The sequence below is a fragment of the Protopterus annectens genome, chromosome 13.part0 (genome assembly GCF_019279795.1).
Source record: "Protopterus annectens isolate FY-2018-M chromosome 13.part0, PAN1.0, whole genome shotgun sequence".
NCBI classification, from domain to species: Eukaryota; Metazoa; Chordata; order Ceratodontiformes; family Protopteridae; genus Protopterus; species Protopterus annectens.
The window spans coordinates 203,962,812-203,989,631 of record NC_056747.1 but is presented as its reverse complement, the minus strand read 5'-3'; the positions used below and the strand labels follow the sequence as shown (position 1 = coordinate 203,989,631).

Here is a 26,820-nt window from a genome sequence, read left to right as displayed (position 1 = left end):
TCCCCTTGTTTGCTACTCATACAAGTGTGGTAGCTGGAGAGGAAATACTCAATTTATAATACCCATGACATAAAATATCATTGGTGTTTTAAACATAAAAATATACAGTATAAAGGCAAAGAGAATGATGTACTGAAACATTATTCATTCCCATGCAGGCGAATATAGAGTGGCAATAGTGCATAAATCAGTTTCGATGCATTTTTTAATTTGGATATAAGAGTTAAAAGATATTAGGCAGTTAAGTGCCCTTGATAATACCTGGATGTTTAGGAGCACTGTCTATTTAAGTGATTCGCTCAGAACCAAATTCTAGGTGAATGGGATGTGACAGAATCAAACCCAGGGCTATAACATTAACTTGACTATAGCAGATCATAGTACTAAACTGCAAGATGTGATGACATACAACAAATACAATGATACAGATTAAAAGGAAACTGGTTGATTTAATGGAGAGGCTGGTTGCAATATGAAATTCTCTACTGTTAAATATTAGAGAAGTAAGCCCCATAAACCTTTTTCAGGGAACTGCTAGATCAAACTGTTTTATAATCGAAGTTCTGATTTTGCTAAATGGTATGCAGGCATGCAGATTTTATCTGTGTAATGACACAATTAAAGTAATTAAAAATGCAGAGTGAAACAGTCAAATCACCTTTATTATGTAAAGGATTATGAGTGGGTTGGTGATCACAATCACTTATTATGTGTTCCAGAAACAGATGCCAACAAATTCACCTCAAGAAAGAAGCTCGAGAGGTAAATCTTGGCATCCATGTTGAGAACACATAAAATAAATTTTTGCGATCTGCTGACCCGCTCATAATTCTTTGTAGTGCATGAAGAGTTATCTTCTGTATGTACTACAGAGTAATCAAAAGTAAGTTAAAAAATGCAATGCGTTTTCCTGGCTTTGAAAGTCAAAACAAAGCCATTGCATGCTCTGCTACTGTTGTTTATGCATCAGTACTGGCTTCTTTTAATGCAGACACGATGTTAGCAGCAACTAAGGGGTGCTTGATAATTGTTAAACACCCCTCTAAGCATTGCTAAGGTCAGCTCTTGCAGTACCGCAGCCCTGTACCAGGATATAATTCAGCCATTTTTTACTATAATCAGAGTACACCATGCACTACATACACATTATCACTGTAGTGAGTTATTTGCAAATCTGTAAAGCGTTTCAACCAGAACTCTGCTTCAGAAAGAGACTAAAAGTTAGAAAACAATATTAAGGCAAATGGCACCCGTAGGTGTAGCACATTTGTGTCACGGTAACTGCATCCAGAGTATTAAGAATGTCGCCTTTTTTTAATTTGACTATATACACTAGATTTAATTTATTGCATAGTCATCCCTTTCTTTTATTTAACTGAAGTTTTGTTTTAGATTTGCACCGTATCAGAAACTTAATATGTCACCCAAGATCACAGCAGGAATTAAAAATGCATATACTGCAAACCAAATGCACTCATTTCACTAAATCTTTCCTTTAAACAATGTTTTGACATTCTTACCAGTGAAACTAAGTTTGCTTCATCTGCTTTGTATTTTGCAGATGAAGGGTTTTCATAGTCTGGTGAATAGTAGAGGTTTGTCAGAGTGAAATTTATTCTGATGTCTTTAAGTACTCCGCTCTGTACTGGTACATTTGTGACGGCAACGATAGGTAGTTCTGTTGGGAAAGAATACATAGTAAGACACAATTACTTTCATTCTCACAATACTAATTAAGGCAAACGTTAACAACAATACTAACTTTACAGAAGGTGACTATATTTATTTCATGAGTAAATGTAAAATGACCATCTCATACAAGTAACCTGGAGCTGCAAAATAATTTCAGTAGGCAATAACATAATATGCCTTAAGAAGAAGAGGCAATTCTTACAAAAAAAAGATACTTCCTTAAGGGGAGATTTGCAGTACATTTGCATTTCAGTTCAAAATACAAAACTAGTTACTATCCAAAAAAGATATGCATCAGTTTCTGAGTCTTGCTTTTGAAAAAGTAACAGCCTGTCTGCTTTGCTTTATTCGCGATATATATAAGCTCTTCATTATTTCTTTATGTCTATATGTGAACCATTTACCATTTCTGCTTTTTGTCCTGCATGTGTTGCATTGTGGGCAAGGTCTCCAGGACTGCCCAATATTCTACTGCCATTAAAGAAAGGATAATCATTTTTCTTTTTCCAGCGTTAATTCTTCTTCTAATACATATTAGATTCCCTCTAGTTGTGCTTGCCTTACAGTTCTTACATCATCTGTTTGCATTAGGACGGTTCGAGTGACTACACCATGTCCATTTGTCAAGTTACTGCAGCAAATACCCCTCCATTTAAAACTGTATATCCCATAATTTTTCACTATTACTTTAATATGCTTCTTATGAGAATACTGTGCCATTTATATTCCCACCATTGTAGTTTACATTGCTGGGGAGTTCTCCAGAAATGCACACTACTCAATTGCCCATACAAAAAGGTGAATCCCTTATTTTCCACTATTAATGCTTCTTCCGGAACATACCAGACTCATGCTAGCTGCCTTTATTACTTTCTTGAATCGTTTCCTTGTTTTAAGACATCTGATGTGACTATTGTAGGTCCAGTTCTAGTTCATTATTCTGCTTTTTGATTCAAACTGCACAGTCCAGTTCTCCAGTCTTTCCAAATTTTTGTAATTTCTTTCTGTACTTTTTCTTTGCCTGTTTATTGCATAATGTTATGTTTTTGTGATATGTTCTCTGTAATTCCAACATGGGAGTATATTAAAAGATCCTGGGCAGAGATATCCACTCTGTACATCTAAAAGATATTTTGTAGATATTTTATTGCCTACTGCTTCTGTACAGAATAATTAAAAATCAAATGCTGCTTTTCTATGAAGGCAACCCCCCCCCCCCCCGGCAACAGATAGCACTGTACCCCATTTGCTTACAGAATAAATTTTGATACTGCTACCATGACTGATTTATGATTACAATCAGCTGTGCACCATCTTATATATGGAAATAAATTGTGCCGCACCCCATACAGAAAAGTATTCTTTGAAATAAGTAAATCATTAAAACTATGCATGTTTTAAACACAATGATTTATAATACTTCATATACAATTCCAGCCCCATATGGGTCATAAAAATTTCAAAAATAATGTAGAGAATTGCAGAATTAAACTCACCTGGTATTTGCGATGCTGGGCTTTTTTCATTATACCCTGTGTGGAAGGAGATGAAATAAAGAATAATTTGTTAAGGTTGGATGCATTTTGCTCACAGCTGTTATAAAGGGAACATGATCTTTTTTTAAGTAAAAAAACATGTATTTTTCCTTGAACATGAGAAATGATATTTATCATGTGCATTAGTCAGCTGTAAAGAAATGACTATACTGTACTTTCTGGCAAGTTATTGTGGAAATTAAAAGCAAGACTATTCATCAAGCTACAAACAGGTCTGCAACTTTGGTTAATTTTAACATCATGTGCTATTTTTTTTTTTTTTTAGAATATATTTCAAAGAACATAACCATGAAAAGAGTATTTCTGATTCCCTTGTTTATAGGGTTAGTTTTTCTCAGCAAATAACATTTTCTCCAAAGAGATAAAAATGTCTAGTAACAAAAAACAATAACTGTTTCTTTGCTGAAATTCTTTGAAGAAATGTTTATACAACAAGTCTGGGACTAAGATTTCAGCAGGTGAATATGGTATGAGACCGTGGAGTTTATTTAGAAATGTTTAGCATGTCTGTGGAGCACTAAGTACCATGAGCTTATGTTTTTTGTTCTGCCACTTTGTTCAGCTGTCTGGCAGTTGGTGCAGAAGTTAAAAATTACAAGTTATAGCTCCTGTGGTTCAGGGTTTGATTCCTACAACCCTCATTTGCCTACTGTGTGACCTTAACCATACCACTAAACCAGATGTTGCTCCTTGGTCACCACTGAAAAGAGGCTTTGTGTCCAGTTGGGCTATTTAGTTAGAAAATAGATACTTCATTTATATTTCCACTCATTTTCATGGAATATGACTAAAGGGGATAGTTATGCATCTGAAATACATGATTTTATACATAATTACCGCTTTGTAGAGTGCTAAGCTACTTTGAATACCCTTCTATAACCAGCAAAATAAAAGCAGTCTCAAAACATTAACATGGTAAATATAAAGAGCAAACCTTATGTATGGGGAATTTGGGCTAGCATACAGCTAAACTCTCAGCATGTGGTTTCAGTGGCGTATGTATTATCATAATTAGTCATTATGGCAGACATATGGTGCAGAATGCCACGTCTCATAGAACTAGTAACATTGCATTTACCATCGTGGAATTAAATGAGTCATACATGGATGAAGGTATAAAACAGCACCAATCACAGGCAGTCTGTAAATAGTTTGTCTCCCAGGTCCCTGATGTAAATGTTTCACCTCCCAAGCTCCTGCTTACACTTATCAAGGGTACCAAAACTTGTCATAGATTTGGAATGCATGACTAGGCTTTAAAAGGCCCTTGTGGTCGTTAGCTTGCTGCCTACCTGTGAAGCTATGAACCTAATCGGTTGCAAACAGTATTTATAACAAGACAGCTGCAAACTTAAAACATTACATCCATATCTTGTTCCTGTTAAGAGATGATACAGATTATTCATGCATAGCTATGCAGTAATATAGTATACTATTTACCATTTACATAAAGGCTGTCATTTTGAAACGTATATATGCCAAATGCTGTGATGTTTTTCGATATGACACTTAAATCATGGTATACTTTCACTCTATCAAACTGGGAACTTGAGGATTCATTCTTGAGTTTGCAGTCTGCATTTACTGTGGTACCTGAGCTTCCAGGTGCATCTCTGTTGAAATACAAAACAATTATCAAAATCAAAGTCAGTATAAATGCTGTAAACTGTAAGTTCAGCATTATACATGGCAGCTAAAAATGGCTGAAAACTAGCATTATTATAACTTAATATTCATTATTAAATAAAGTATTATGAAGATGTACTTGCAGATTGTTTAATCTGTAAAATAGAATATGATGATTATATTCCTCTCCATGAATCATCGCATAAATTAATAATTCAGCAATTATATGCAAGCACTTAGCAGTAATGTTTTATGTCTAAAAGCATTACATGCAATATTATACTTACACAAATCCATCTATTTGGCACCCATCATAAATAGTGCTAATAGAACTGTTCTTGAAAATGCTGTTGAACTGAAAGACAAAATTATACATATTGTAATTACAGTTTATATTTGCTGAACAGGAAGAACATTTAGAGAGTACATTCAAGTCATTTAACCAAAGCACACTTCCCTGAAACCATAATGGATAATAATATCTGACTGGACTATGTAAATGAATGAAGAAGATATAAAGTGACGCAGGAGTGGCCTTAGGTCAACTGGTGCCCTGGCAGTCAAAAGGACACCACATCACCCCCTACCACACCACCCAGTGCCCCCACCCTGGTCTACCTACACCAAATAAATACTGGAAAAGTGCCCCTACTAAAGCGGTGCCCTAGGTGGCTGCCTAGTTGGCCTATGCTTAAGGCCAGCTATGGAAGTGAGTACATCTTGTATACCTCAGTAAAGTAACACAAAGTTGGTTCTGCAGTGCTACAGCTTTGGTTCCAGACTCTAGAAGAATGAATGTCTGAATCCTCCAAGAAGGTGCTGTTTTAGTTTGTGGATTAGGCTCCTCCCCCTACATTTCATTTAAAAAATTGCCACTTTGGATATTTTATCACATAGGATAGGCTTGTCTTATTTTTAAACCACTTCTTGGAAAATTGCACTTTTAAATGCTGTGCTGAAATCTGTATGGCCACAATGTAAGAACCAGATTGTTACAGGGAGGAAGCCTCCTGCATTTGACAATGTAGAAGGAGCATTAACTTCTACTTATTATTTATTTTTATTCACTTATTATTTTTCTTATCCTTTATTAACCAGGTTAGTCCCAATGGGCTAGCGGAGTCTTTTCAAGGGACACTTGAAGTGGTACTTATACTAGTACGAGAATTCTGACCAGGGCATCTGGGAACTTCTACTTTTTTCAGTAGGTGTCATGGGGTCTTCAACCTGAGCTACCACCAACTGAAGCAAATGGGGCCTCAGTTTAATGTCCCATCTAATGGATTACTGATCTATGTCATATGATCGACTTTTTAAATAGTCAAATTTCATATGATCAAACTCATATGATTGACGATTTAAAAAGTTAAAAACACGTAAAAACTCAAAAACAGTAACCCCCCCCCCCCGATAATTTATTTATTTGACATTTGCTTACTGGGGAAATCTGACTGGACCAGAAAGTGCCCATTTTCAGCAGAGGCCCAGGGAGAAAAGCTCCATAATCACAATATTTCAAAAATCAAGTACAGATATTTTCAGTCAAAAAATATCATGTTATATTACAAAATATCAAACACAGATATTTTAAATCACAAAGTATCATGTTGCAGTACAAAGCATAATACAGTAAACATGTTGTAATGAGAAAAACATAGAATTTATGTTTCATAGTAGAGTGCAATGAAAAACAATAACATGAATTGAAGAGAATATGGTGTGAGGACAAATTCAATAGTCGTATTATTTGTTACACAGACTAGTATGTGGTAAACGAGATCTGACACAATTCTAAGATATTTAAATAGATATCAGAGATAGCATGATTAGAGAATGTGAGGGGAAACTGAGCGATGTCTTAGTATACGAGATAGTGCTCATATTTTTGTTACAGAAGGAAGGAGTGAGAGGTGGAGATTATAAAAAGAGAGCAGGTAGCGCAGGGGGGTAGGGAGGAAAGAGACAGAGGAAAGGTCTGCAGAGATGAATTAAATAAGGTAAGGTAGTGGGGAAAAACAAAAAGGACTGGAGTAGGAGGCTGGAGAGGGTTGTGAAGTGTGATTTATGTTGAAGGGGAGAGTGAAGTATAGTGAGTAAGTTCAGCCAGAATTGGCACAGGAACAGGTCCAAGATTTTGTAAAGTATTCTTTTAGGGGGCATTTAAAGGTGGGTAGGTTAGAAATAGTTCTGGTGGTAAGATTTAAGGAGTTCCATTTTTTTTCTGCTACAGAGTAAGAGTATAGGCTTTGTCCAGGGGATTTATTTGTTTTATTAATTGTGAGAAATTGTTTGTCTGCTGATGTAAAAGTTCTTTTTGGAAAATACATGTTGATTTAAGGGGTAAGAGATGGGCAGGCTAATAGTTTGAGTATGATTTTATTTGTTGTTATAAGGTGACTGAAGGAGAGATGGAGGGGGAATTCAAGCCAGCTAAGGGCATGCAGAGCTTCACAGTAATGGGTAAAGGAGAATGAATTAGGAGCAAATATGGCAATTTTGTAGTAGCAGTTTTAAAGTTTATTTTTCCTGGAGGATTGCAAATTGGTTAGAATTGGTACTCCATAGAGTAGGGAGGGCAAAAGGTGGGTTTTATCTAGAGTAATTTTTGTTGGGGTGCTCTGAAAATTATTGTTTCTATATAACATGCCGATTTGTTGATGGGTTTTCTTGATATTGCTTTAGATATGGAGATCAGATTTAGGATTATCATCTATTATGACTCCTAATAGTTTGATATGGTGGATTACCTTGATTTCAGGCCATTTGCTGATAAGATTTTGAAAGATGCTTTGTTAGCAGTGTATGTTTTGGAGGTAAACAGGAGGGGGTTGTTTTTGAGGATTGAGTAAGAGATGTGCTATTGTAAGCCAGGTTTTAATGGAGATAGCTTGTTGAGTGATTTCTTGGAGGTGAGTTCAGGTGTTTGAAGAGGATGATGATAAAGTCATCTGCATATTGAATCAAGTTGCCTTCACATGAAGATGAATGTAGCTTATTGATAAAAATATTGAACAGTAGAGGACCAAGGATGGATCCTTGTGGGACTCCTGTGGAAGTGAGAAGGTATGCAGAGATGGATCCTTGCCATTTTGCATCTTGGTGCCTATTGGCAAGGTAGCTAGAGATCCATTGAATAGATGGAGATGATAGACCCAGGGTGGAAAGTTGATTGAGGAGTTTATTGTGACAGACCATGTCAAAGGCTTTTGATAGATCTAGAAATACTGCAGATACAAGTTTATTAGAGTTGTGAGCTTTATTAACAGTGTTTATAAATGATAGTAATGCAGTAGAGGTGCTATGCTCTGGCTGAAATCGATTTTGCATATGGGTGATTAGCTTATTTTGTAAGAGACAGTAGATAATTAGAGTCTATATCATATGAGCAAATCGCACAAATTGCGAACGCTCATAATATCATAGGTACCGGACCTCGAACTTCCTATTATTGGGGCTGTGCCCCCCACACCCCCACTAAATATATATTCCAACTCCGAGATAGCACTACAGTGAGAAAAGGACAAATATCCCATTCTTCACTGTACCGCAATCTCAGAAAAAGCACCTCGAGGTCTGGTACATTCGATATTATGAGTGTTCACAATTTGTGCAATTTGCTCATATGATATAGACCCGAAAATTATATATACCTACTCTGAGATTGCACTACAGTGGGGAGAAGGAAATATTTCTTGAATCCCACTGTACTGCAATCTCAGGACAATTCATTGTTTATTTGAATAGGAATAAGTTCAACTTTTTAAATAGTCAATCATATGAGATCAATCATATTAAATTTGTCTATTTCAAAATCTTTTAACATAGACCCAACGGATGACACACTCAGCAGTGTAGCACCCCCTAATGTTGCACTACAGTGTTAGTAATCCAATTACCTCTACATGGAATAGAACCCACAGACTTCTAATCTTGCAGCACCAAAGGCAAATGTACAACCTATTGCACCATTGTCACTGTCACTGCCCAACTGCCCACACTACATTATTAGTTTGACTGTCAGGTCTATGAAATAAGAGCTGAAGTGGTTCTTTGGCAAAGTGTTGTACTTCTTCAACTGCATGGCTTTTAGAGACAGAAAATAAATTAGTGGCATTTATAGAGCAAACCTATCTACACTGGAAGGAGTATGGTTTTCCCTTTGCATTGATCTTTTTATAAGTTTCAACTTTGTAAGTTTTGACTTTAAGAATTACTTCAATGTTTTTTTTTTTTTTTTTTTTTTTTTTACAAAATAATGTTTTTCCAACAAATATTTGCTGTCCATTTCATTAAAATATTTTTGATCATTTGGTATCATTGAAATGTACTTCAGTAAAATTAAGCAGACAGAAAAAAATGTAATGTAATTCTTACCGTGTAGTTGATGTTTTTGACTGCTGATATATAAATAGTGGATGCAGAGTCCTTTAACTGAGCCACATAAGGTAAATTGATGATGGTAATGTTTAATGTAAAGTGACCATTGTTGACAGGTGCCATGGCTGTAGAAAAACAAATAAAGATACTTATTATAACAACATTTTAATACTGCAGTGCTACTTTAGACAAAATACACTGTGCATCAAACCTTACACATGGGTTTTTAGAACTGTCTTGTAAAGCTATACATATGAACCTATTCAGTAGGTACACATTTCATTGCAGTTAATAAATATATTGATTGAAACTACCCTTAAAAATACTGATCCATCTTCTGAAGATTTTTAAGGACAGCAGGATGGCAGAATCAAAGAACATGTAGTGTTTTCTAATGCCTGGCACAACTATATTTAAAATGATTCTGGCTTCATAAGAACAAAATGAATCTCAAAAGAAGTTTTTTTTTCCCCCTGTATTTTTTTTTTTTTTTGTATATTTGTAGGAGCTATAGTGAACTTCTGCTCAAAACCATGAGTACAATAATGGCCTAAAATACCTCTTTACTGAGTTATCAATTTAAAAGTAAACAAAATATATATACAGAAGTTTGTTTGTTTTGTCATAAAAGTGTGAACACTCACACCCTCATCCTTAGAGTGTAGATTATTGTGCAATTATTCACATTACACTGAGATAAAGTTGTATATGTTTCTTTACATCTGGAATATCACATAAGATCATTTTGTAGCTGATTGTCATGAAATTGTTCCAAGAAATTTGCTTTCATTCTTACAGTTACACAGAAATGAGCCATTATTAATACATATCAGTACTGATGTTAACTGGATGCTGCAGTTGTGCTACTTCTTTTAGAAAAAAATATAATTTTTTGCACTTTTTCAAGCTGGAACACTAAGTTTATATCTAATGTATAGCACTGGTGCACTCCTATGAAATCTTTACTAAAACTAATAGTCTGTCCTAGGAAAGGGTAATATTTTCAATTTGTATATGTGATAGCATATTACATGTTTTAGGGAAAACCAAATGAAAGTATGAATATTGATGAGTCTTGTCCAGAACATTTTATAAGAATATCTTGAAACAGTAGAGAAATATTGTCATTTAAAGCTAAGGTAGAGTTCAAGCCAGAATGGCCTTTACAAAATGACACGGTATAACTTTTACAAAGTAATCAGCTAAAAAAAAAAAATCCCCACCCACATAAAACAAAGTTCATCCCTGTCCATATTCAAGCATAACTTGGATCTATGGATGTAAAACAGAAAATTTACCCCAGAACTGTGCCCTGTAGTGCTAATGGATTGAAGTAGCTCCAAAATACTTTGTCCCTTGCAAGGGTCCCCTCAAATTATCGGGGGTATGATCCCAGTTATTCTCATCAGAGATAATATATAATTATTGACAGTGGGTTGGGTAATGTGCCCCAGAGGCAGCTGGCTCCACATGCGGTAGGGGAGTGGGTGCCATCCCGGCAGGAGGGCAGCAGCCTCCCCTCTAGCCATGTGGGGCCACCCCCAGGGGTGGCGCACCAGAGTCCTTTCCCCTTGATGTCAGTCACGGGTACCTGCGGAGGATGCCCCGCTCCACACAGGGCGTCAGTTCAAAAACCCGGCGGGTCGGCGGTGTGATCACAAAAAGGAATATTGTCTAGACTTAAAATGGCCTGCAAGGGCAGTTAGCCTAGTACTAATGAAACTGTGAAAATATACTAACAAACTATAAAAACAAACATTTTTTCAGTTTCCTTTACAATAAACTTAGCAAAAGCTATCAAAGCATATGCATATAAAATTAATTTTAGACCTAAAATAGTATCTATTGCTTTATAAATATGATCTTTTCAGCCTTTGTATTTTGAATTTTAATACAAAAAAACTATCAAAATGTAATGTCATTTTTCATGTCTTAGCATATTCAGTTATTCCTTTATCTTTGATGGTAGAAGCCCAGCCCAAATTAATTTCAGAAATAATTATAATGGTAGTATTACCTGAAATTTTCACAAATAATAATTATGATATAGGCTCTTTAAAAATAGGATTCTGGGAGTAGATCTGGAAATGCTCAGCTGTTAAGGAGTTAAAGAAAGAGCACAAAAACCTGCAGTAATGTGCAGCCATTATTAAAGTAATACTCTTTTGGAGGAAATCCTGAACCATTTTTTAATCATGAGTGCATGAACTTAAATATTGTGTGACCTTTAACCTGACTACATTTTGTTCCCAGTGCCCCCGATCCTATTTATAACTGGATGTCTGCATTCAATGCTTAGGACACTAGTCAATTGACTGGCCTTGTTGTCACATGCATTAATGTTTTGTTGTACAAGACACAAGCTAATGTACATGTGATTTTGTCAGTCAGGGATTTGCCAGTAATGTAGAAGAGAAACATTCGATTCTGTACTTGTTTTGTATAATACACTCATTCTGTATTATACACTCGTTTTGTATTATACACTGCATATATTAATCTCAAGTTTGATAAAGTACCAGTAGATAAGTATATAAGCTTCAAATGAATGACTGATTCTAAATAGATGTGTGTTAAAAAACAGAATACTTTGTACGTTCTAAATATTATTCTTTTGTTTCCTGTTTAGAAATAGTAATGCTTAAAGAGAAAAAATGTGACTTACTTGTAGTAGGTGAAATTAGGGTCTTTTCATTATAACCTGTAAGGAGGAAATAGTAGAAATGTTTGTTTTAAAGAAAAGGAACTCTTATCTCACGTTTTTTCATACAAAGAACTGAATGTTGGAGTCAAATTTTAAATGCATGCTTTTTTTCACACAAAGTACTAAATATTATAGTTATTTATTTATATATATATATATATATATATATATATATATATATATATACACACACACACACACACACACACACACACACACACACACAAACACACACACACACAAACACACACACACACTTTTTTTTTTTATTAATTTGTTAACCAGATAAATCCACTACTCATCAGCCTCCTTTTTAGAGTGACCTGGTAGCACTGCCTCATAAAGTGACTTGCTCAAAGCCATATAAAATGCAAATGGATACCCGGGGATCAAACACAGCTCATGGCCTTAATACACTGGGGGAAATCAAACACAGCTCATGGCCTTAATACACTGCAGGAAATCAATCACAGCTTATGGCCTTGATACACTGGGAGTAATCAATTACAGCTTATGGCATTGATACACTGGGGAAATCAAACACAGCTCATGGCCTTAATACATTGGGAGAAATCAAACACAGCTCATGGCCTTAATACACTGGGGGAAATCAAACACAGCTCATGGCCTTAATACACTGGGGGAAATCAAACACAGCTCATGGCCTTAATACACTGGGGGAAATCAAACACAGCTCATGGCCTTAATACACTGGGGGAAATCAAACACAGCTCATGGCCTCAATACACTGGGGGAAATCAAACACAGCTCATGGCCTTAACACACTGGGGGAAATCAAACACAGCTCATGGCCTTAATACACTGGTGGAAATCAAACACAGCTCATGGCCTTAATACACTGGGGGAAATCAAACACAGCTCATGGCCTTAATACACTGGTGGAAATCAAACACAGCTCATGGCCTTAATACACTGGGGGAAATCAAACACAGCTCATGGCCTTAATACACTGGGGGAAATCAAACACAGCTCATGGCCTTAATACACTGGGGGAAATCAAACACAGCTCATGGCCTTAATACACTGCAGGAAATCAATCACAGCTTATGGCCTTGATACACTGGGAGTAATCAATTACAGCTTATGGCATTGATACACTGGGGAAATCAAACACAGCTCATGGCCTTAATACATTGGGAGAAATCAAACACAGCTCATGGCCTTAATACAATGGGGGAAATCAAACACAGCTCATGGCCTTAATACACTGGGGGAAATCAAACACAGCTCATGGCCTTAATACACTGGGGAAATCAAACACAGCTCATGGTCTTAATACACTGGGGGAAATCAAACACAGCTCATGGCCTTAATACACTGGGGGAAATCAAACACAGCTCATGGCCTTAATACACTGGGGAAATCAAACACAGCTCATGGTCTTAATACACTGGGGAAATCAAACACAGCTCATGGCCTTAATACACTGGGGAAATCAAACACAGCTCATGGCCTTAATACACTGGGGGAAATCAAACACAGCTCATGGCCTTAATACACTGGGGAAATCAAACACAGCTCATGGCCTTAATACACTGGGGAAATCAAACACAGCTCATGGCCTTACTACACTGGGGAAATCAAACACAGCTCATGGCCTTAATACACTGGGGGAAATCAAACACAGCTCATGGCCTCAATGCACTGGGGGATATCAAACACAGCTCATGGCCTTAATACACTGGGGGAAATCAAACACAGCTCATGGCCTCAATACACTGGGGGAAATCAAACACAGCTCATGGCCTTAATACACTGAGGAAATCAAACACAGCTCATGGCCTTAATACACTGGGGGAAATCAAACTCAGCTCATGGCTTTACTACACTGGGGAAATCAAACACAGCTCATGGCCTTAATACACTGGGGGAAATCAAACACAGCTCATGGCCTCAATGCACTGGGGGATATCAAACACAGCTCATGGCCTTACTACACTGGGGGAAATCAAACACAGCTCATGGCCTTAATACACTGGGGAAATCAAACACAGCTCATGGCCTTAATACACTGGGGGAAATCAAACACAGCTCATGGCCTTAATACACTGGGGGAAATCAAACACAGCTCATGGCCTCAATACACTGGGGGAAATCAAACACAGCTCATGGCCTTAATACACTGGGGAAATCAAACACAGCTCATGGCCTTAATACACTGGGGAAATCAAACACAGCTCATGGCCTTAATACACTGGGGAAATCAAACACAGCTCATGGCCTTAATACACTGGGGAAATCAAACACAGCTCATAGCCTTAATACACTGGGGAAATCAAACACAGCTCATGGCCTCAATACACTGGGGGAAATCAAACACAGCTCATGGCCTTAATACACTGGGGAAATCAAACACAGCTCATGGCCTTAATACACTGGGGAAATCAAACACAGCTCATGGCCTTAATACACTGGGGGAAATCAAACACAGCTCATGGCCTCAATACACTGGGGGAAATCAAACACAGCTCATGGCCTTAATACACTGGGGAAATCAAACACAGCTCATGGCCTTAATACACTGGGGAAATCAAACACAGCTCATGGCCTTACTACACTGGGGAAATCAAACACAGCTCATGGCCTTAATACACTGGGGAAATCAAACACAGCTCATGGCCTTAATACACTGGGGGAAATCAAACACAGCTCATGGCCTTACTACACTGGGGAAATCAAACACAGCTCATGGCCTTAATACATTGGGGAAATCAAACACAGCTCATGGCCTTAATACACTGGGAAATCAAACACAGCTCATGGCCTTAATACACTGGGGAAATCAAACACAGCTCATGGCCTTAATACACTGGGGAAATCAAACACAGCTCATGGCCTTAATACACTGGGGAAATCAAACACAGCTCATGGCCTTAATACACTGGGGAAATCAAACACAGCTCATGGCCTTAATACACTGGGGGAAATCAAACACAGCTCATGGCCTTAATACACTGGGGAAATCAAACACAGCTCATGGCCTTAATACACTGGGGAAATCAAACACAGCTCATGGCCTTAATACACTGGGGAAATCAAACACAGCTCATGGCCTTAATACACTGGGGGAAATCAAACACAGCTCATGGCCTTAATACACTGGGGAAATCAAACACAGCTCATGGCCTTAATACACTGGGGAAATCAAACACAGCTCATGGCCTTAATACACTGGAAATCAAACACAGCTCATGGCCTTAATACACTGGGGAAATCAAACACAGCTCATGGCCTTAATACACTGGGGAAATCAAACACAGCTCATGGCCTTAATACACTGGGGAAATCAAACACAGCTCATGGCCTTAATACACTGGGGAAATCAAACACAGCTCATGGCCTTAATACACTGGGGAAATCAAACACAGCTCATGGCCTTAATACACTGGGGAAATCAAACACAGCTCATGGCCTTAATACACTGGGGAAATCAAACACAGCTCATGGCCTTAATACATTGGGGAAATCAAACACAGCTCATGGCCTTAATACACTGGGAAATCAAACACAGCTCATGGCCTTAATACATTGGGGAAATCAAACACAGCTCATGGCCTTAATACACTGGGGAAATCAAACACAGCTCATGGCCTTAATACACTGGGGGAAATCAAACACAGCTCATGGCCTTAATACACTGGGGAAATCAAACACAGCTCATGGCCTTAATACACTGGGGAAATCAAACACAGCTCATGGCCTTAATACACTGGGGAAATCAAACACAGCTCATGGCCTTAATACACTGGGGAAATCAAACACAGCTCATGGCCTTAATACACTGGGGGAAATCAAACACAGCTCATGGCCTTAATACACTGGGGAAATCAAACACAGCTCATGGCCTTAATACACTGGGGAAATCAAACACAGCTCATGGCCTTAATACACTGGGGAAATCAAACACAGCTCATGGCCTTAATACACTGGGGAAATCAAACACAGCTCATGGCCTTAATACACTGGGAAATCAAACACAGCTCATGGCCTTAATACACTGGGGAAATCAAACACAGCTCATGGCCTTAATACACTGGGGAAATCAAACACAGCTCATGGCCTTAATACACTGGGGAAATCAAACACAGCTCATGGCTTTAATACACTGAGACAAATCAAACACTTTTCATGTCCTTAATACACTGGGGAAATCAAACACAGCTCATGGCTTTGATACACTGGGAGAAATCAAACACAGCTCATGGCCTTAATACACTGGGGGAAATCAAACACAGCACATGGCTTACTACACTGGGGAAATCAAACACAGCTCATGGCTTTAATACACTGGGAGAAATCAAACACAGCTCATGGCTTTAATACACTGGGAGAAATCAAGCACAGCTCATGGCCTTAATACACTGGGAGAAATCAATCACAGCTCATGGCCTTAATACACTGGGAGAAATCAAACACAGCTCATGGCCTTAATACACTGGGGAAATCAAACACAGCTCATGGCCTTAATACACTGGGGAAATCAAACACAGCTCATGGCCTTAATACACTGGGGAAATCAAACACAGCTCATGGCCTTAATACACTGGGGGAAATCAAACACAGCTCATGGCCTTAATACACTGGGGGAAATCAAACACAGCTCATGGCCTTAATACACTGGAGGAAATCAAACACAGCTCATGGCCTTAATACACTGGGGAAATCAAACACAGCTCATGGCCTTAATACACTGGGGAAATCAAACACAGCTCATGGCCTTAATACACTGGGGAAATCAAACACAGCTCATGGCCTTAATACACTGGGAGAAATTAAACACAGCTCATGGCCTTAATACACTGGGGAAATCAAACACAGCTCATGGCCTTAATACACTGGGAGAAATTAAACACAGCTCATGGCCTTAATACACTGGGGAAATCAAACACAGCTCATGGCCTTAATACACTGGGAAATCAAACACAGCTCATGGCCTTAATACACTGGGGAAATCAAACACAGCTCATGGCCTTAATACACTGGGGAAATCAAACACAGCTCATGGCCTTAATACACTGGGGAAATCAAACACAGCTCATGGCCTTAATACACTGGGACAAATCAAACACAGCTCATGGCCTTAATACACTGGGGGAAATCAAACACAGCTCATGGCCTTAATACACTGGGGAAATCAAACACAGCTCATGGCCTTAATACACTGGGGAAATCAAACACAGCTCATGGCCTTAATACACTGGGGAAATCAAACACAGCTCATGGCCTTAATACACTGGAGGAAATCAAACACAGCTCATGGCCTTAATACACTGGGGAAATCAAACACAGCTCATGGCCTTAATACACTGGGAGAAATCAAACACAGCTCATGGCCTTAATACACTGGGGAAATCAAACACAGCTCATGGCCTTAATACACTGGGGAAATCAAACACAGCTCATGGCCTTAATACATTGGGGAAATCAAACACAGCTCATGGCCTTAATACACTGGGGAAATCAAACACAGCTCATGGCCTTAATACACTGGGGAAATCAAACACAGCTCATGGCCTTACTACACTGGGGAAATCAAACACAGCTCATGGCCTTAATACACTGGGGGAAATCAAACACAGCTCATGGCCTTAATACACTGGTAAATCAAACACAGCTCATGGCCTTAATACACTGGGGAAATCACACACAGCTCATGGCCTTAATACACTGGAGGAAATAGAACACAGCTCATAGCCTTAATACACTGGGGAAATCAAACACAGCACATGGCCTACTAGATTGGGGAAATTAAACACAGCTCATGGCCTTAATACACTGGAGGAAATCAAACACAGCTCATGGCCTTAATACACTGGGGAAATCAAACACAGCTCATGGCCTTAATACATTGGGGAAATCAAACACAGCTCATGGCCTTAATACACTGGGGAAATCAAACACAGCTCATGGCCTTAATACACTGGGGAAATCAAACACAGCTCATGGCCTTAATACACTGGGGAAATCAAACACAGCTCATGGCCTTAATACACTGGGGAAATCAAACACAGCTCATGGCCTTAATACACTGGGGAAATCAAACACAGCTCATGGCCTTAATACACTGGGGAAATCAAACACAGCTCATGGCCTTAATACACTGGGGGAAATCAAACACAGCTCATGGCCTTAATACACTGGGGAAATCAAACACAGCTCATGGCCTTGATACACTGGGGAAATCAATCACAGCTTATAGCCTTGATACACTGGGGAAATCAAACACAGCTCATGGCCTTAATACACTGGGAAATCAAACACAGCTCATGGCCTTAATACATTGGGGAAATCAAACACAGCTCATGGCCTTAATACACTGGGGAAATCAAACACAGCTCATGGCCTTAATACACTGGGGAAATCAAACACAGCTCATGGCCTTAATACACTGGGGAAATCAAACACAGCTCATGGCCTTAATACACTGGGGGAAATCAAACACAGCTCATGGCCTTAATACACTGGGGAAATCAAACACAGCTCATGGCCTTAATACACTGGGGAAATCAAACACAGCTCATGGCCTTAATACACTGGGGAAATCAAACACAGCTCATGGCCTTAATACACTGGGGAAATCAAACACAGCTCATGGCCTTAATACACTGGTGGAAATCAAACACAGCTCATGGCCTTAATACACTGGGGGAAATCAAACACAGCTCATGGCCTTAATACACTGGGGAAATCAAACACAGCTCATGGCCTTAATACACTGGGGAAATCAAACACAGCTCATGGCCTTAATACACTGGGAGAAATCAAACACAGCTCATGGCCTTAATACACTGGGGAAATCAAACACAGCTCATGGCCTTAATACACTGGGGAAATCAAACACAGCTCATGGCCTTAATACACTGGGGAAATCAAACACAGCTCATGGCCTTAATACACTGCTGGAAATCAAACACAGCTCATCCCCTTAATACACTGGGGAAATCAAACACAGCTCATGGCCTTAATACACTGGGGAAATCAAACACAGCTCATGGCCTTAATACACTGGGAGAAATCAAACACAGCTCATGGCCTTAATACACTGGGGGAAATCAAACACAGCTCATGGCCTTAATACACTGGGGAAATCAAACACAGCTCATGGCCTTAATACACTGGGGGAAATCAAACACAGCTCATGGCCTTAATACACTGGGGAAATCAAACACAGCTCATGGCCTTAATACACTGGGGAAATCAAACACAGCTCATGGCCTTAATACACTGGGGAAATCAAACACAGCTCATGGCCTTAATACACTGGGGAAATCAAACACAGCTCATGGCCTTAATACACTGGGGAAATCAAACACAGCTCATGGCCTTAATACACTGGGGAAATCAAACACAGCTCATGGCCTTAATACACTGGGGGAAATCAAACACAGCTCATGGCCTTAATACACTGGGGAAATCAAACACAGCTCATGGCCTTAATACACTGGGGGAAATCAAACACAGCTCATGGCCTTAATACACTGGGGAAATCAAACACAGCTCATGGCCTTAATACACTGGGGAAATCAAACACAGCTCATGGCCTTAATACACTGGGGAAATCAAACACAGCTCATGGCCTTAATACACTGGGGAAATCAAACACAGCTCATGGCCTTAATACACTGGGGAAATCAAACACAGCTCATGGCCTTAATACACTGGGGAAATCAAACACAGCTCATGGCCTTAATACACTGGGGAAATCAAACACAGCTCATGGCCTTAATACACTGGGGGAAATCAAACACAACTCATGGCCTTAATACACTGGGGGAAATCAAACACAGCTCATGGCCTTAATACACTGGGGGAAATCAAACACAGCACATGGCCTTACTACACTGGGGAAATCAAACACAGCTCATGGCCTTAATACACTGGGGGAAATCAAACACAGCTCATGGCCTTAATACACTGGGGAAATCAAACACAGCTCATGGCCTTAATACACTGGGGAAATCAAACACAGCTCATGGCCTTAATACACTGGGGGAAATCAAACACAGCTCATGGCCTTAATACACTGGAGGAAATCAAACACAGCTCATGGCCTTGATACACTGGGGAAATCAAACACAGCTCATGGCCTTAATACACTGGGGAAATCAAACACAGCTCATGGCCTTAATACACTGGGGAAATCAAACACAGCTCATGGCCTTAATACACTGGGGAAATCAAACACAGCTCATGGCCTTAATACACTGGGGAAATCAAACACAGCTCATGGCCTTAATACACTGGGGAAATCAAACACAGCTCATGGCCTTAATACACTGGGGAAATCAAACACAGCTCATGGCCTTAATACACTGGGGAAATCAAACACAGCTCATGGCCTTAATACACTGGGGAAATCAAACACAGCTCATGGCCTTAATACACTGGGGAAATCAAACACAGCTCATGGCCTTAATACACTGGAGGAAATCAAACACAGCTCATGGCCTTAATACACTGGGGAAATCAAACACAGCTCATGGCCTTAATACACTGGGGGAAATCAATCACAGCTCATGGCCTTAATACACTGGGGGGAAATCAATCACAGCTCATGGCCTTAATACACTGGGGAAATCAAACACAGCTCATGGCCTTAATACACTGGGGAAATCAAACACAGCTCATGGCCTTAATACACTGGGAGAAATCAAACACAGCTCATGGCCTTAATACACTGGGGAAATCAAACACAGCTCATGGCCTTAATACACTGGGGAAATCAAACACAGCTCATGGCCTTAATACACTGGGGAAATCAAACACAGCTCATGGCCTTACTACACTGGGGAAATCAAACACAGCTCATGGCCTTAATACATTGGGGAAATCAAACACAGCTCATGGCCTTAATACACTGGGGAAATCAAACACAGCTCATGGCCTTAATACACTGGGGAAATCAAACACAGCTCATGGCCTTAATACACTGGGGAAATCAAACACAGCTCATGGCCTTAATACACTGGGGAAATCAAACACAGCTCATGGCCTTAATACACTGGGGAAATCAAACACAGCTCATGGCCTTAATACACTGGGGAAATCAAACACAGCTCATGGCCTTAATACATTGGGGAAATCAAACACAGCTCATGGCCTTAATACACTGGGAGAAATCAAACACAGCTCATGGCCTTAATACACTGGGGAAATCAAACACAGCTCATGGCCTTAATACACTGGGGAAATCAAACACAGCTCATGGCCTTAATACACTGGGGGAAATCAAACACAGCTCATGGCCTTAATACACTGGGGAAATCAAACACAGCTCATGGCCTTAATACACTGGGGAAATCAAACACAGCTCATGGCCTTAATACACTGGGGAAATCAAACACAGCTCATGGCCTTAATACACTGGGGGAAATCAATCACAGCTCATGGCCTTAATACACTGGGGGGAAATCAATCACAGCTCATGGCCTTAATACACTGGGGGAAATCAAACACAGCTCATGGCCTTAATACACTGGGGGAAATCAAACACAGCTCATGGCCTTAATACACTGGGGAAATCAAACACAGCTCATGGCCTTAATACACTGGGGAAATCAAACACAGCTCATGGCCTTAATACACTGGGGGAAATCAAACACAGCTCACGGCCTTAATAGACTGCGGGAAATCAATCACAGCTTATGGCCTTGATACACTGGGAGAAATCAATCACAGCTTATGGCCTTAATACACTGGGGAAATCAAACACAGCTCATGGTCTTAATACATTGGGAAAAATGAAACACAGCTCACAGCCTTAATACATTGGGGGAAATCAAACACAGTTCATGGCCTCAGTACACTGGGGGAAATCAAACACAGCTCATGGCCTTAATACACTGGTGGAAATCAAACACAGCTCATGTCCTTAATACACTGGGAGAAATCAAGCACAGCTTATGGCCTTAATACACTGGGAGAAATCAAACACAGCTCATGGCCTTAATACACTGGGGGAAATCAAACACAACTCATGGCCTTAATACACTGGGGGAAATCAAACACAGCTCATGGCCTTAATACACTGGGGGAAATCAAACACAGCTCATGGCCTTAATACACTGGGGAAATCAAACACAGCTCATGGCCTTAATACACTGGGGAAATCAAACACAGCTCATGGCCTTAATACACTGGGGAAATCAAACACAGCTCATGGCCTTAATACACTGGGGAAATCAAACACAGCTCATGGCCTTAATACACTGGGGAAATCAAACACAGCTCATGGCCTTAATACACTGGGGAAATCAAACACAGCTCATGGCCTTAATACACTGGGGAAATCAAACACAGCTCATGGCCTTAATACACTGGGAAATCAAACACAGCTCATGGCCTTAATACACTGGGGAAATCAAACACAGCTCATGGCCTTAATACACTGGGGGAAATCAAACACAGCTCATGGCCTTAATACACTGGGGAAATCAAACACAGCTCATGGCCTTAATACACTGGGGAAATCAAACACAGCTCATGGCCTTAATACACTGGAAATCAAACACAGCTCATGGCCTTAATACACTGGGAAATCAAACACAGCTCATGGCCTTAATACACTGGGGAAATCAAACACAGCTCATGGCCTTAATACACTGGGGAAATCAAACACAGCTCATGGCCTTAATACACTGGGGGAAATCAAACACAGCTCATGGCCTTAATACACTGGGGAAATCAAACACAGCTCATGGCCTTAATACACTGGGGGAAATCAAACACAGCTCATGGCCTTAATACACTGGGGAAATCAAACACAGCTCATGGCCTTAATACACTGGGGAAATCAAACACAGCTCATGGCCTTAATACACTGGGGAAATCAAACACAGCTCATGGCCTTAATACACTGGGGAAATCAAACACAGCTCATGGCCTTAATACACTGGGGAAATCAAACACAGCTCATGGCCTTAATACACTGGGGAAATCAAACACAGCTCATGGCCTTAATACACTGGGAAATCAAACACAGCTCATGGCCTTAATACACTGGGGAAATCAAACACAGCTCATGGCCTTAATACATTGGGGAAAGCATACACAGCTCATGGCCTTAATACACTGGGGAAATCAAACACAGCTCATGGCCTTAATACACTGGGGAAATCAAACACAGCTCATGGCCTTAATACACTGGGGAAATCAAACACAGCTCATGGCCTTAATACACTGGGGAAATCAAACACAGCTCATGGCCTTGATACACTGCCGAAATCAAACACAGCTCATGGCCTTAATAAAATCAAACACAGCTCATGGCCTTAATACACTGGGGAAATCAAACACAGCTCATGGCCTTAATACACTGGGGAAATCAAACACAGCTCATGGCCTTAATACACTGGGGAAATCAAACACAGCTCATGGCCTTAATACACTGGGGGAAATCAAACACAGCTCATGGCCTTAATACACTGGGGGAAATCAAACACAGCTCATGGCCTTAATACACTGAGGAAATCAAACACAGCTCATGGCCTTAATACACTGGGGGAAATCAAACACAGCTCATGGCCTTAATACACTGGGGGAAATCAAACACAGCTGATGGCCTTAATACACTGGGGGAAATCAAACACAGCTGATGGCCTTAATACACTGGGGGAAATCAAACACAGCTCATGGCCTTAATACACTGGGGAAATCAAACACAGCTCATGGCCTTAATACACTGGGGGAAATCAAACACAGCACATGGCCTTAATACACTGGGGAAATCAAACACAGCTCATGGCCTTAATACACTGGGGAAATCAAACACAGCACATGGCCTTAATACACTGGGGAAATCAAACACAGCTCATGGCCTTAATACACTGGGGAAATCAAACACAGCTCATGGCCTTAATACACTGGGGGAAATCAAACACAGCTCATGGCTATAATACATTGCATTATACAGCCAACCAATCAACTGTAAAAAGTTAAAAAAACTGCATTTTCGTGGATGTGAGATGTAATTCTGTATTCTCACAAGACACTGATAGAATGTTCTTTAGTATAACTACAGGTCCAATTAGAACTTCTCCCTTATGCATGTTATGCAGTATAAATAGAAGTAATAATTTAGGTTAAGAGTATTCTGCAGGAAATATGTTGGAATTTTACTTCCTACAAAAAGTACATATCGCCACTGTACCTGACTACAGTTTGTAAAATGTACCAGTCTTGCAATCCCAGGTAATAATAATAAATCTCCATTTTAAAATGTATATGAAATCCCTTGTACTTCAAACTATTATGCATGACACATTTATAGTACCATAAGGCCTTAGCATGCCACAAATGTTTGCATTAAACTTGTTACATACTGTTAGACTCTATCTTATGCACTATAACTATTATAAATGGCATTATTTATTTATCATTAAATGTAAAAAATATTAAGCAGCAATATTCTTGTGTTGCTTGTTCAAAGTGCTTGGTGTGTTTCACTATATAAATTATTCATTTTATTATGATATCACCAAAGCCCACAATATTTAGACAGCAATCACACGACAATCATATTGTAAGACAACACTGCCGAAACCCACAATACTGAATTCCCAGACTTGCCTTCCTGTAGGACTCATGTTAGCACACATTCCTCGGACCACACACCTAGAGAGATTTGGGTCAATATTAGATAAATGAAAGTTTATCTAAATGAACACTGCAATGATTGAAAATCCCAGAATTAGAACTCGCAGCCCCCTACACCCCCCACAAAATATATATTCCAACTCTGAGACGGCACTACGGTGAGGAAAGGGCAAATATTCCGATCTTCACTGTACCGCAATCTCATAAAAACCATGTCGAGTTCACTGATTTTTGATCATTGCAACGTTCGTTTAGATGAACTTTTGTTTATCTAATATAGACCCAAGTGATTTTATCTTCAACATTTTTACCGTTGGTAGGATTCTGCATTGTTGGCTTATGATACAATCATTGCAGTACTGTGGTCTGCAGTATTGTAGGCTTCAGTAATATCAAAGTTAACCAAACTGTTATGCTGTTATAGTTTTCCCACTATTGTGATAACAGTTCCATTTACATTAATGATTTAGTCACACATCTGGAATCTGTGCATTGCAATCTTTGACTATATCTTATATCTACAACATATCGGTCTTAATCATTTCATATTATCAGTTTTATATAAATATTAATCAATAATCATTTAATTTCAAAATATCTCTCAAAAGACACTTATTTGAATCCTGACTTTGCACATGTATTAACTTAGCATTATTTATACAATTTAGCTGTACATACTAACTCTGTTAACATATCCCTTCTAACAGCACTACTTCTGTATAAGTAGTTACATTACTAGCTGCAACTCTCACCACAGAAGTATTACTAATTATGCACTACGTTGCCTAAATGATTCTCCCTACTTAATTTCCTAACTAATGCCATGTTCAACCATATATTTGTCTATATTCAAGTGTTTAAAGTCTTATTATATTTGTTACTTTGTATATATTTTTGTTTTTACACTTTTATCCTGTAAATGTGTTAACACTCATTTTTTTTTTTTTGTTTATAATTTCTATTACTTGATGTCATGATTTTGTATGTAAGCTTAGGCTAGAGCTTTTCTCCCCGGGCCTCCCTGAAAATGGGCACTGTCCAAGTCAGACCATCCTGGTAAACAAATGTAAAATAAATAAAATAAAAGAAATAAATCAGTTATCTCACAAAATATACAATAATTTGTTTCTAGTACTTAAATGTAATTAAAAGCAATGAAGAAAATTGCTTACCGTTTACATACAAGCTGTTTGACTTAAGGTTGTATACACCCAGCTTTGTAATACCATCTGTGTTGAGACTAACTTCACGGAACACTTTAACTCGGTCAAATGGGGAGCTTAATGAATCATTCTTGATTTTACAGACAGCATCCACATATGTTCCGGACCTATCAGTTGCTTGTCTGTTGAAACAGAAAACATTATATAATAATATATACATTTATAACTGCCATGATTTTAAAGTATTTTTAAGAATTCTGTTAATCTTTTACACACTCATTTTTGGGTTTGTTATTTATAGTATAAAATGAATATTTATTGGTGTGAAAGTTAATCATTCACCTGTGTAACACATAATATGGTATACTGTAATGTTTTTTTTTATTAAAGTCATACTATGTGGGCAAAAACTATCCTTAGAGTAAACATACATTTATATTTTTATTCATTCATTCTCAGACATCTGCTTTATCCTACTTAGAGTCACGGAACAGCCAGAGTTTATCATGGTTAGCAGTGAGGATACAACAGCAGACTGATTCTGATTAAGATGCCAGTCCATTGAGGAAAATGCAAACACTCTCATTCACATAGAGTACACAAATCTACAAGCAATTTGGAAAATTGTGTTCATCTAATGACATTATAGTTGTCCCTTTTTCTGCAGGGCTGTTCTGATTTATGCAGATCTGTCCTACAGAATTCCTTTATATTTTAAGAGGAAAAAATATTTTGCAACTGTTCCTAACTACTGCACAAAGCTTTTATACTATATTAATGTTGTTGTTTGTCTTTCGGCTTTTTCCCAGTAAGGGCTGGCCACAATGGAACTCCTGTCCGCTAATGATTGGCAGTAGATTTTTACAAAATGCCGAGGTGCCAGCTCGATGCCCGACCTTCAATGAAGGCACGCCCATTTACGCACGCATGTCTTTCGAACATTACCCAACTGTGGAGAGGACATGCAGACTCCACACAGAAGGTACTCCCAAGCAACAAACGGGAGAACCTCTTGCTGTGAGGTAATAACGCTACCGCCGTACCACCGCAGTATTAATAGCTCTCAAAATAATTCAGAAGAGCAGGA

At 39.1% G+C, this 26,820-nt stretch overlaps 1 protein-coding gene across 7 annotated transcripts in view; it reads right to left on the bottom strand.

The window, feature by feature from the left end:
- Window positions 1-26,820, bottom strand: part of LOC122817706 (mucin-16-like) — a 261,441-nt gene that overhangs the window by 41,822 nt on the left and 192,799 nt on the right. For all 7 annotated transcript variants that reach the window (XM_044090777.1, XM_044090778.1, XM_044090780.1 and 4 more), the window contains 7 exons: window positions 25,743-25,915; window positions 11,917-11,952; window positions 9,249-9,376; window positions 5,162-5,229; window positions 4,689-4,861; window positions 3,189-3,224; window positions 1,521-1,678 (listed from right to left, as the gene is read on the bottom strand). In XM_044090777.1, the coding sequence (XP_043946712.1) occupies window positions 1,521-1,678; window positions 3,189-3,224; window positions 4,689-4,861; window positions 5,162-5,229; window positions 9,249-9,376; window positions 11,917-11,952; window positions 25,743-25,915 (772 nt within the window). The remainder of the gene's footprint in view (window positions 1-1,520; window positions 1,679-3,188; window positions 3,225-4,688; window positions 4,862-5,161; window positions 5,230-9,248; window positions 9,377-11,916; window positions 11,953-25,742; window positions 25,916-26,820) is intronic.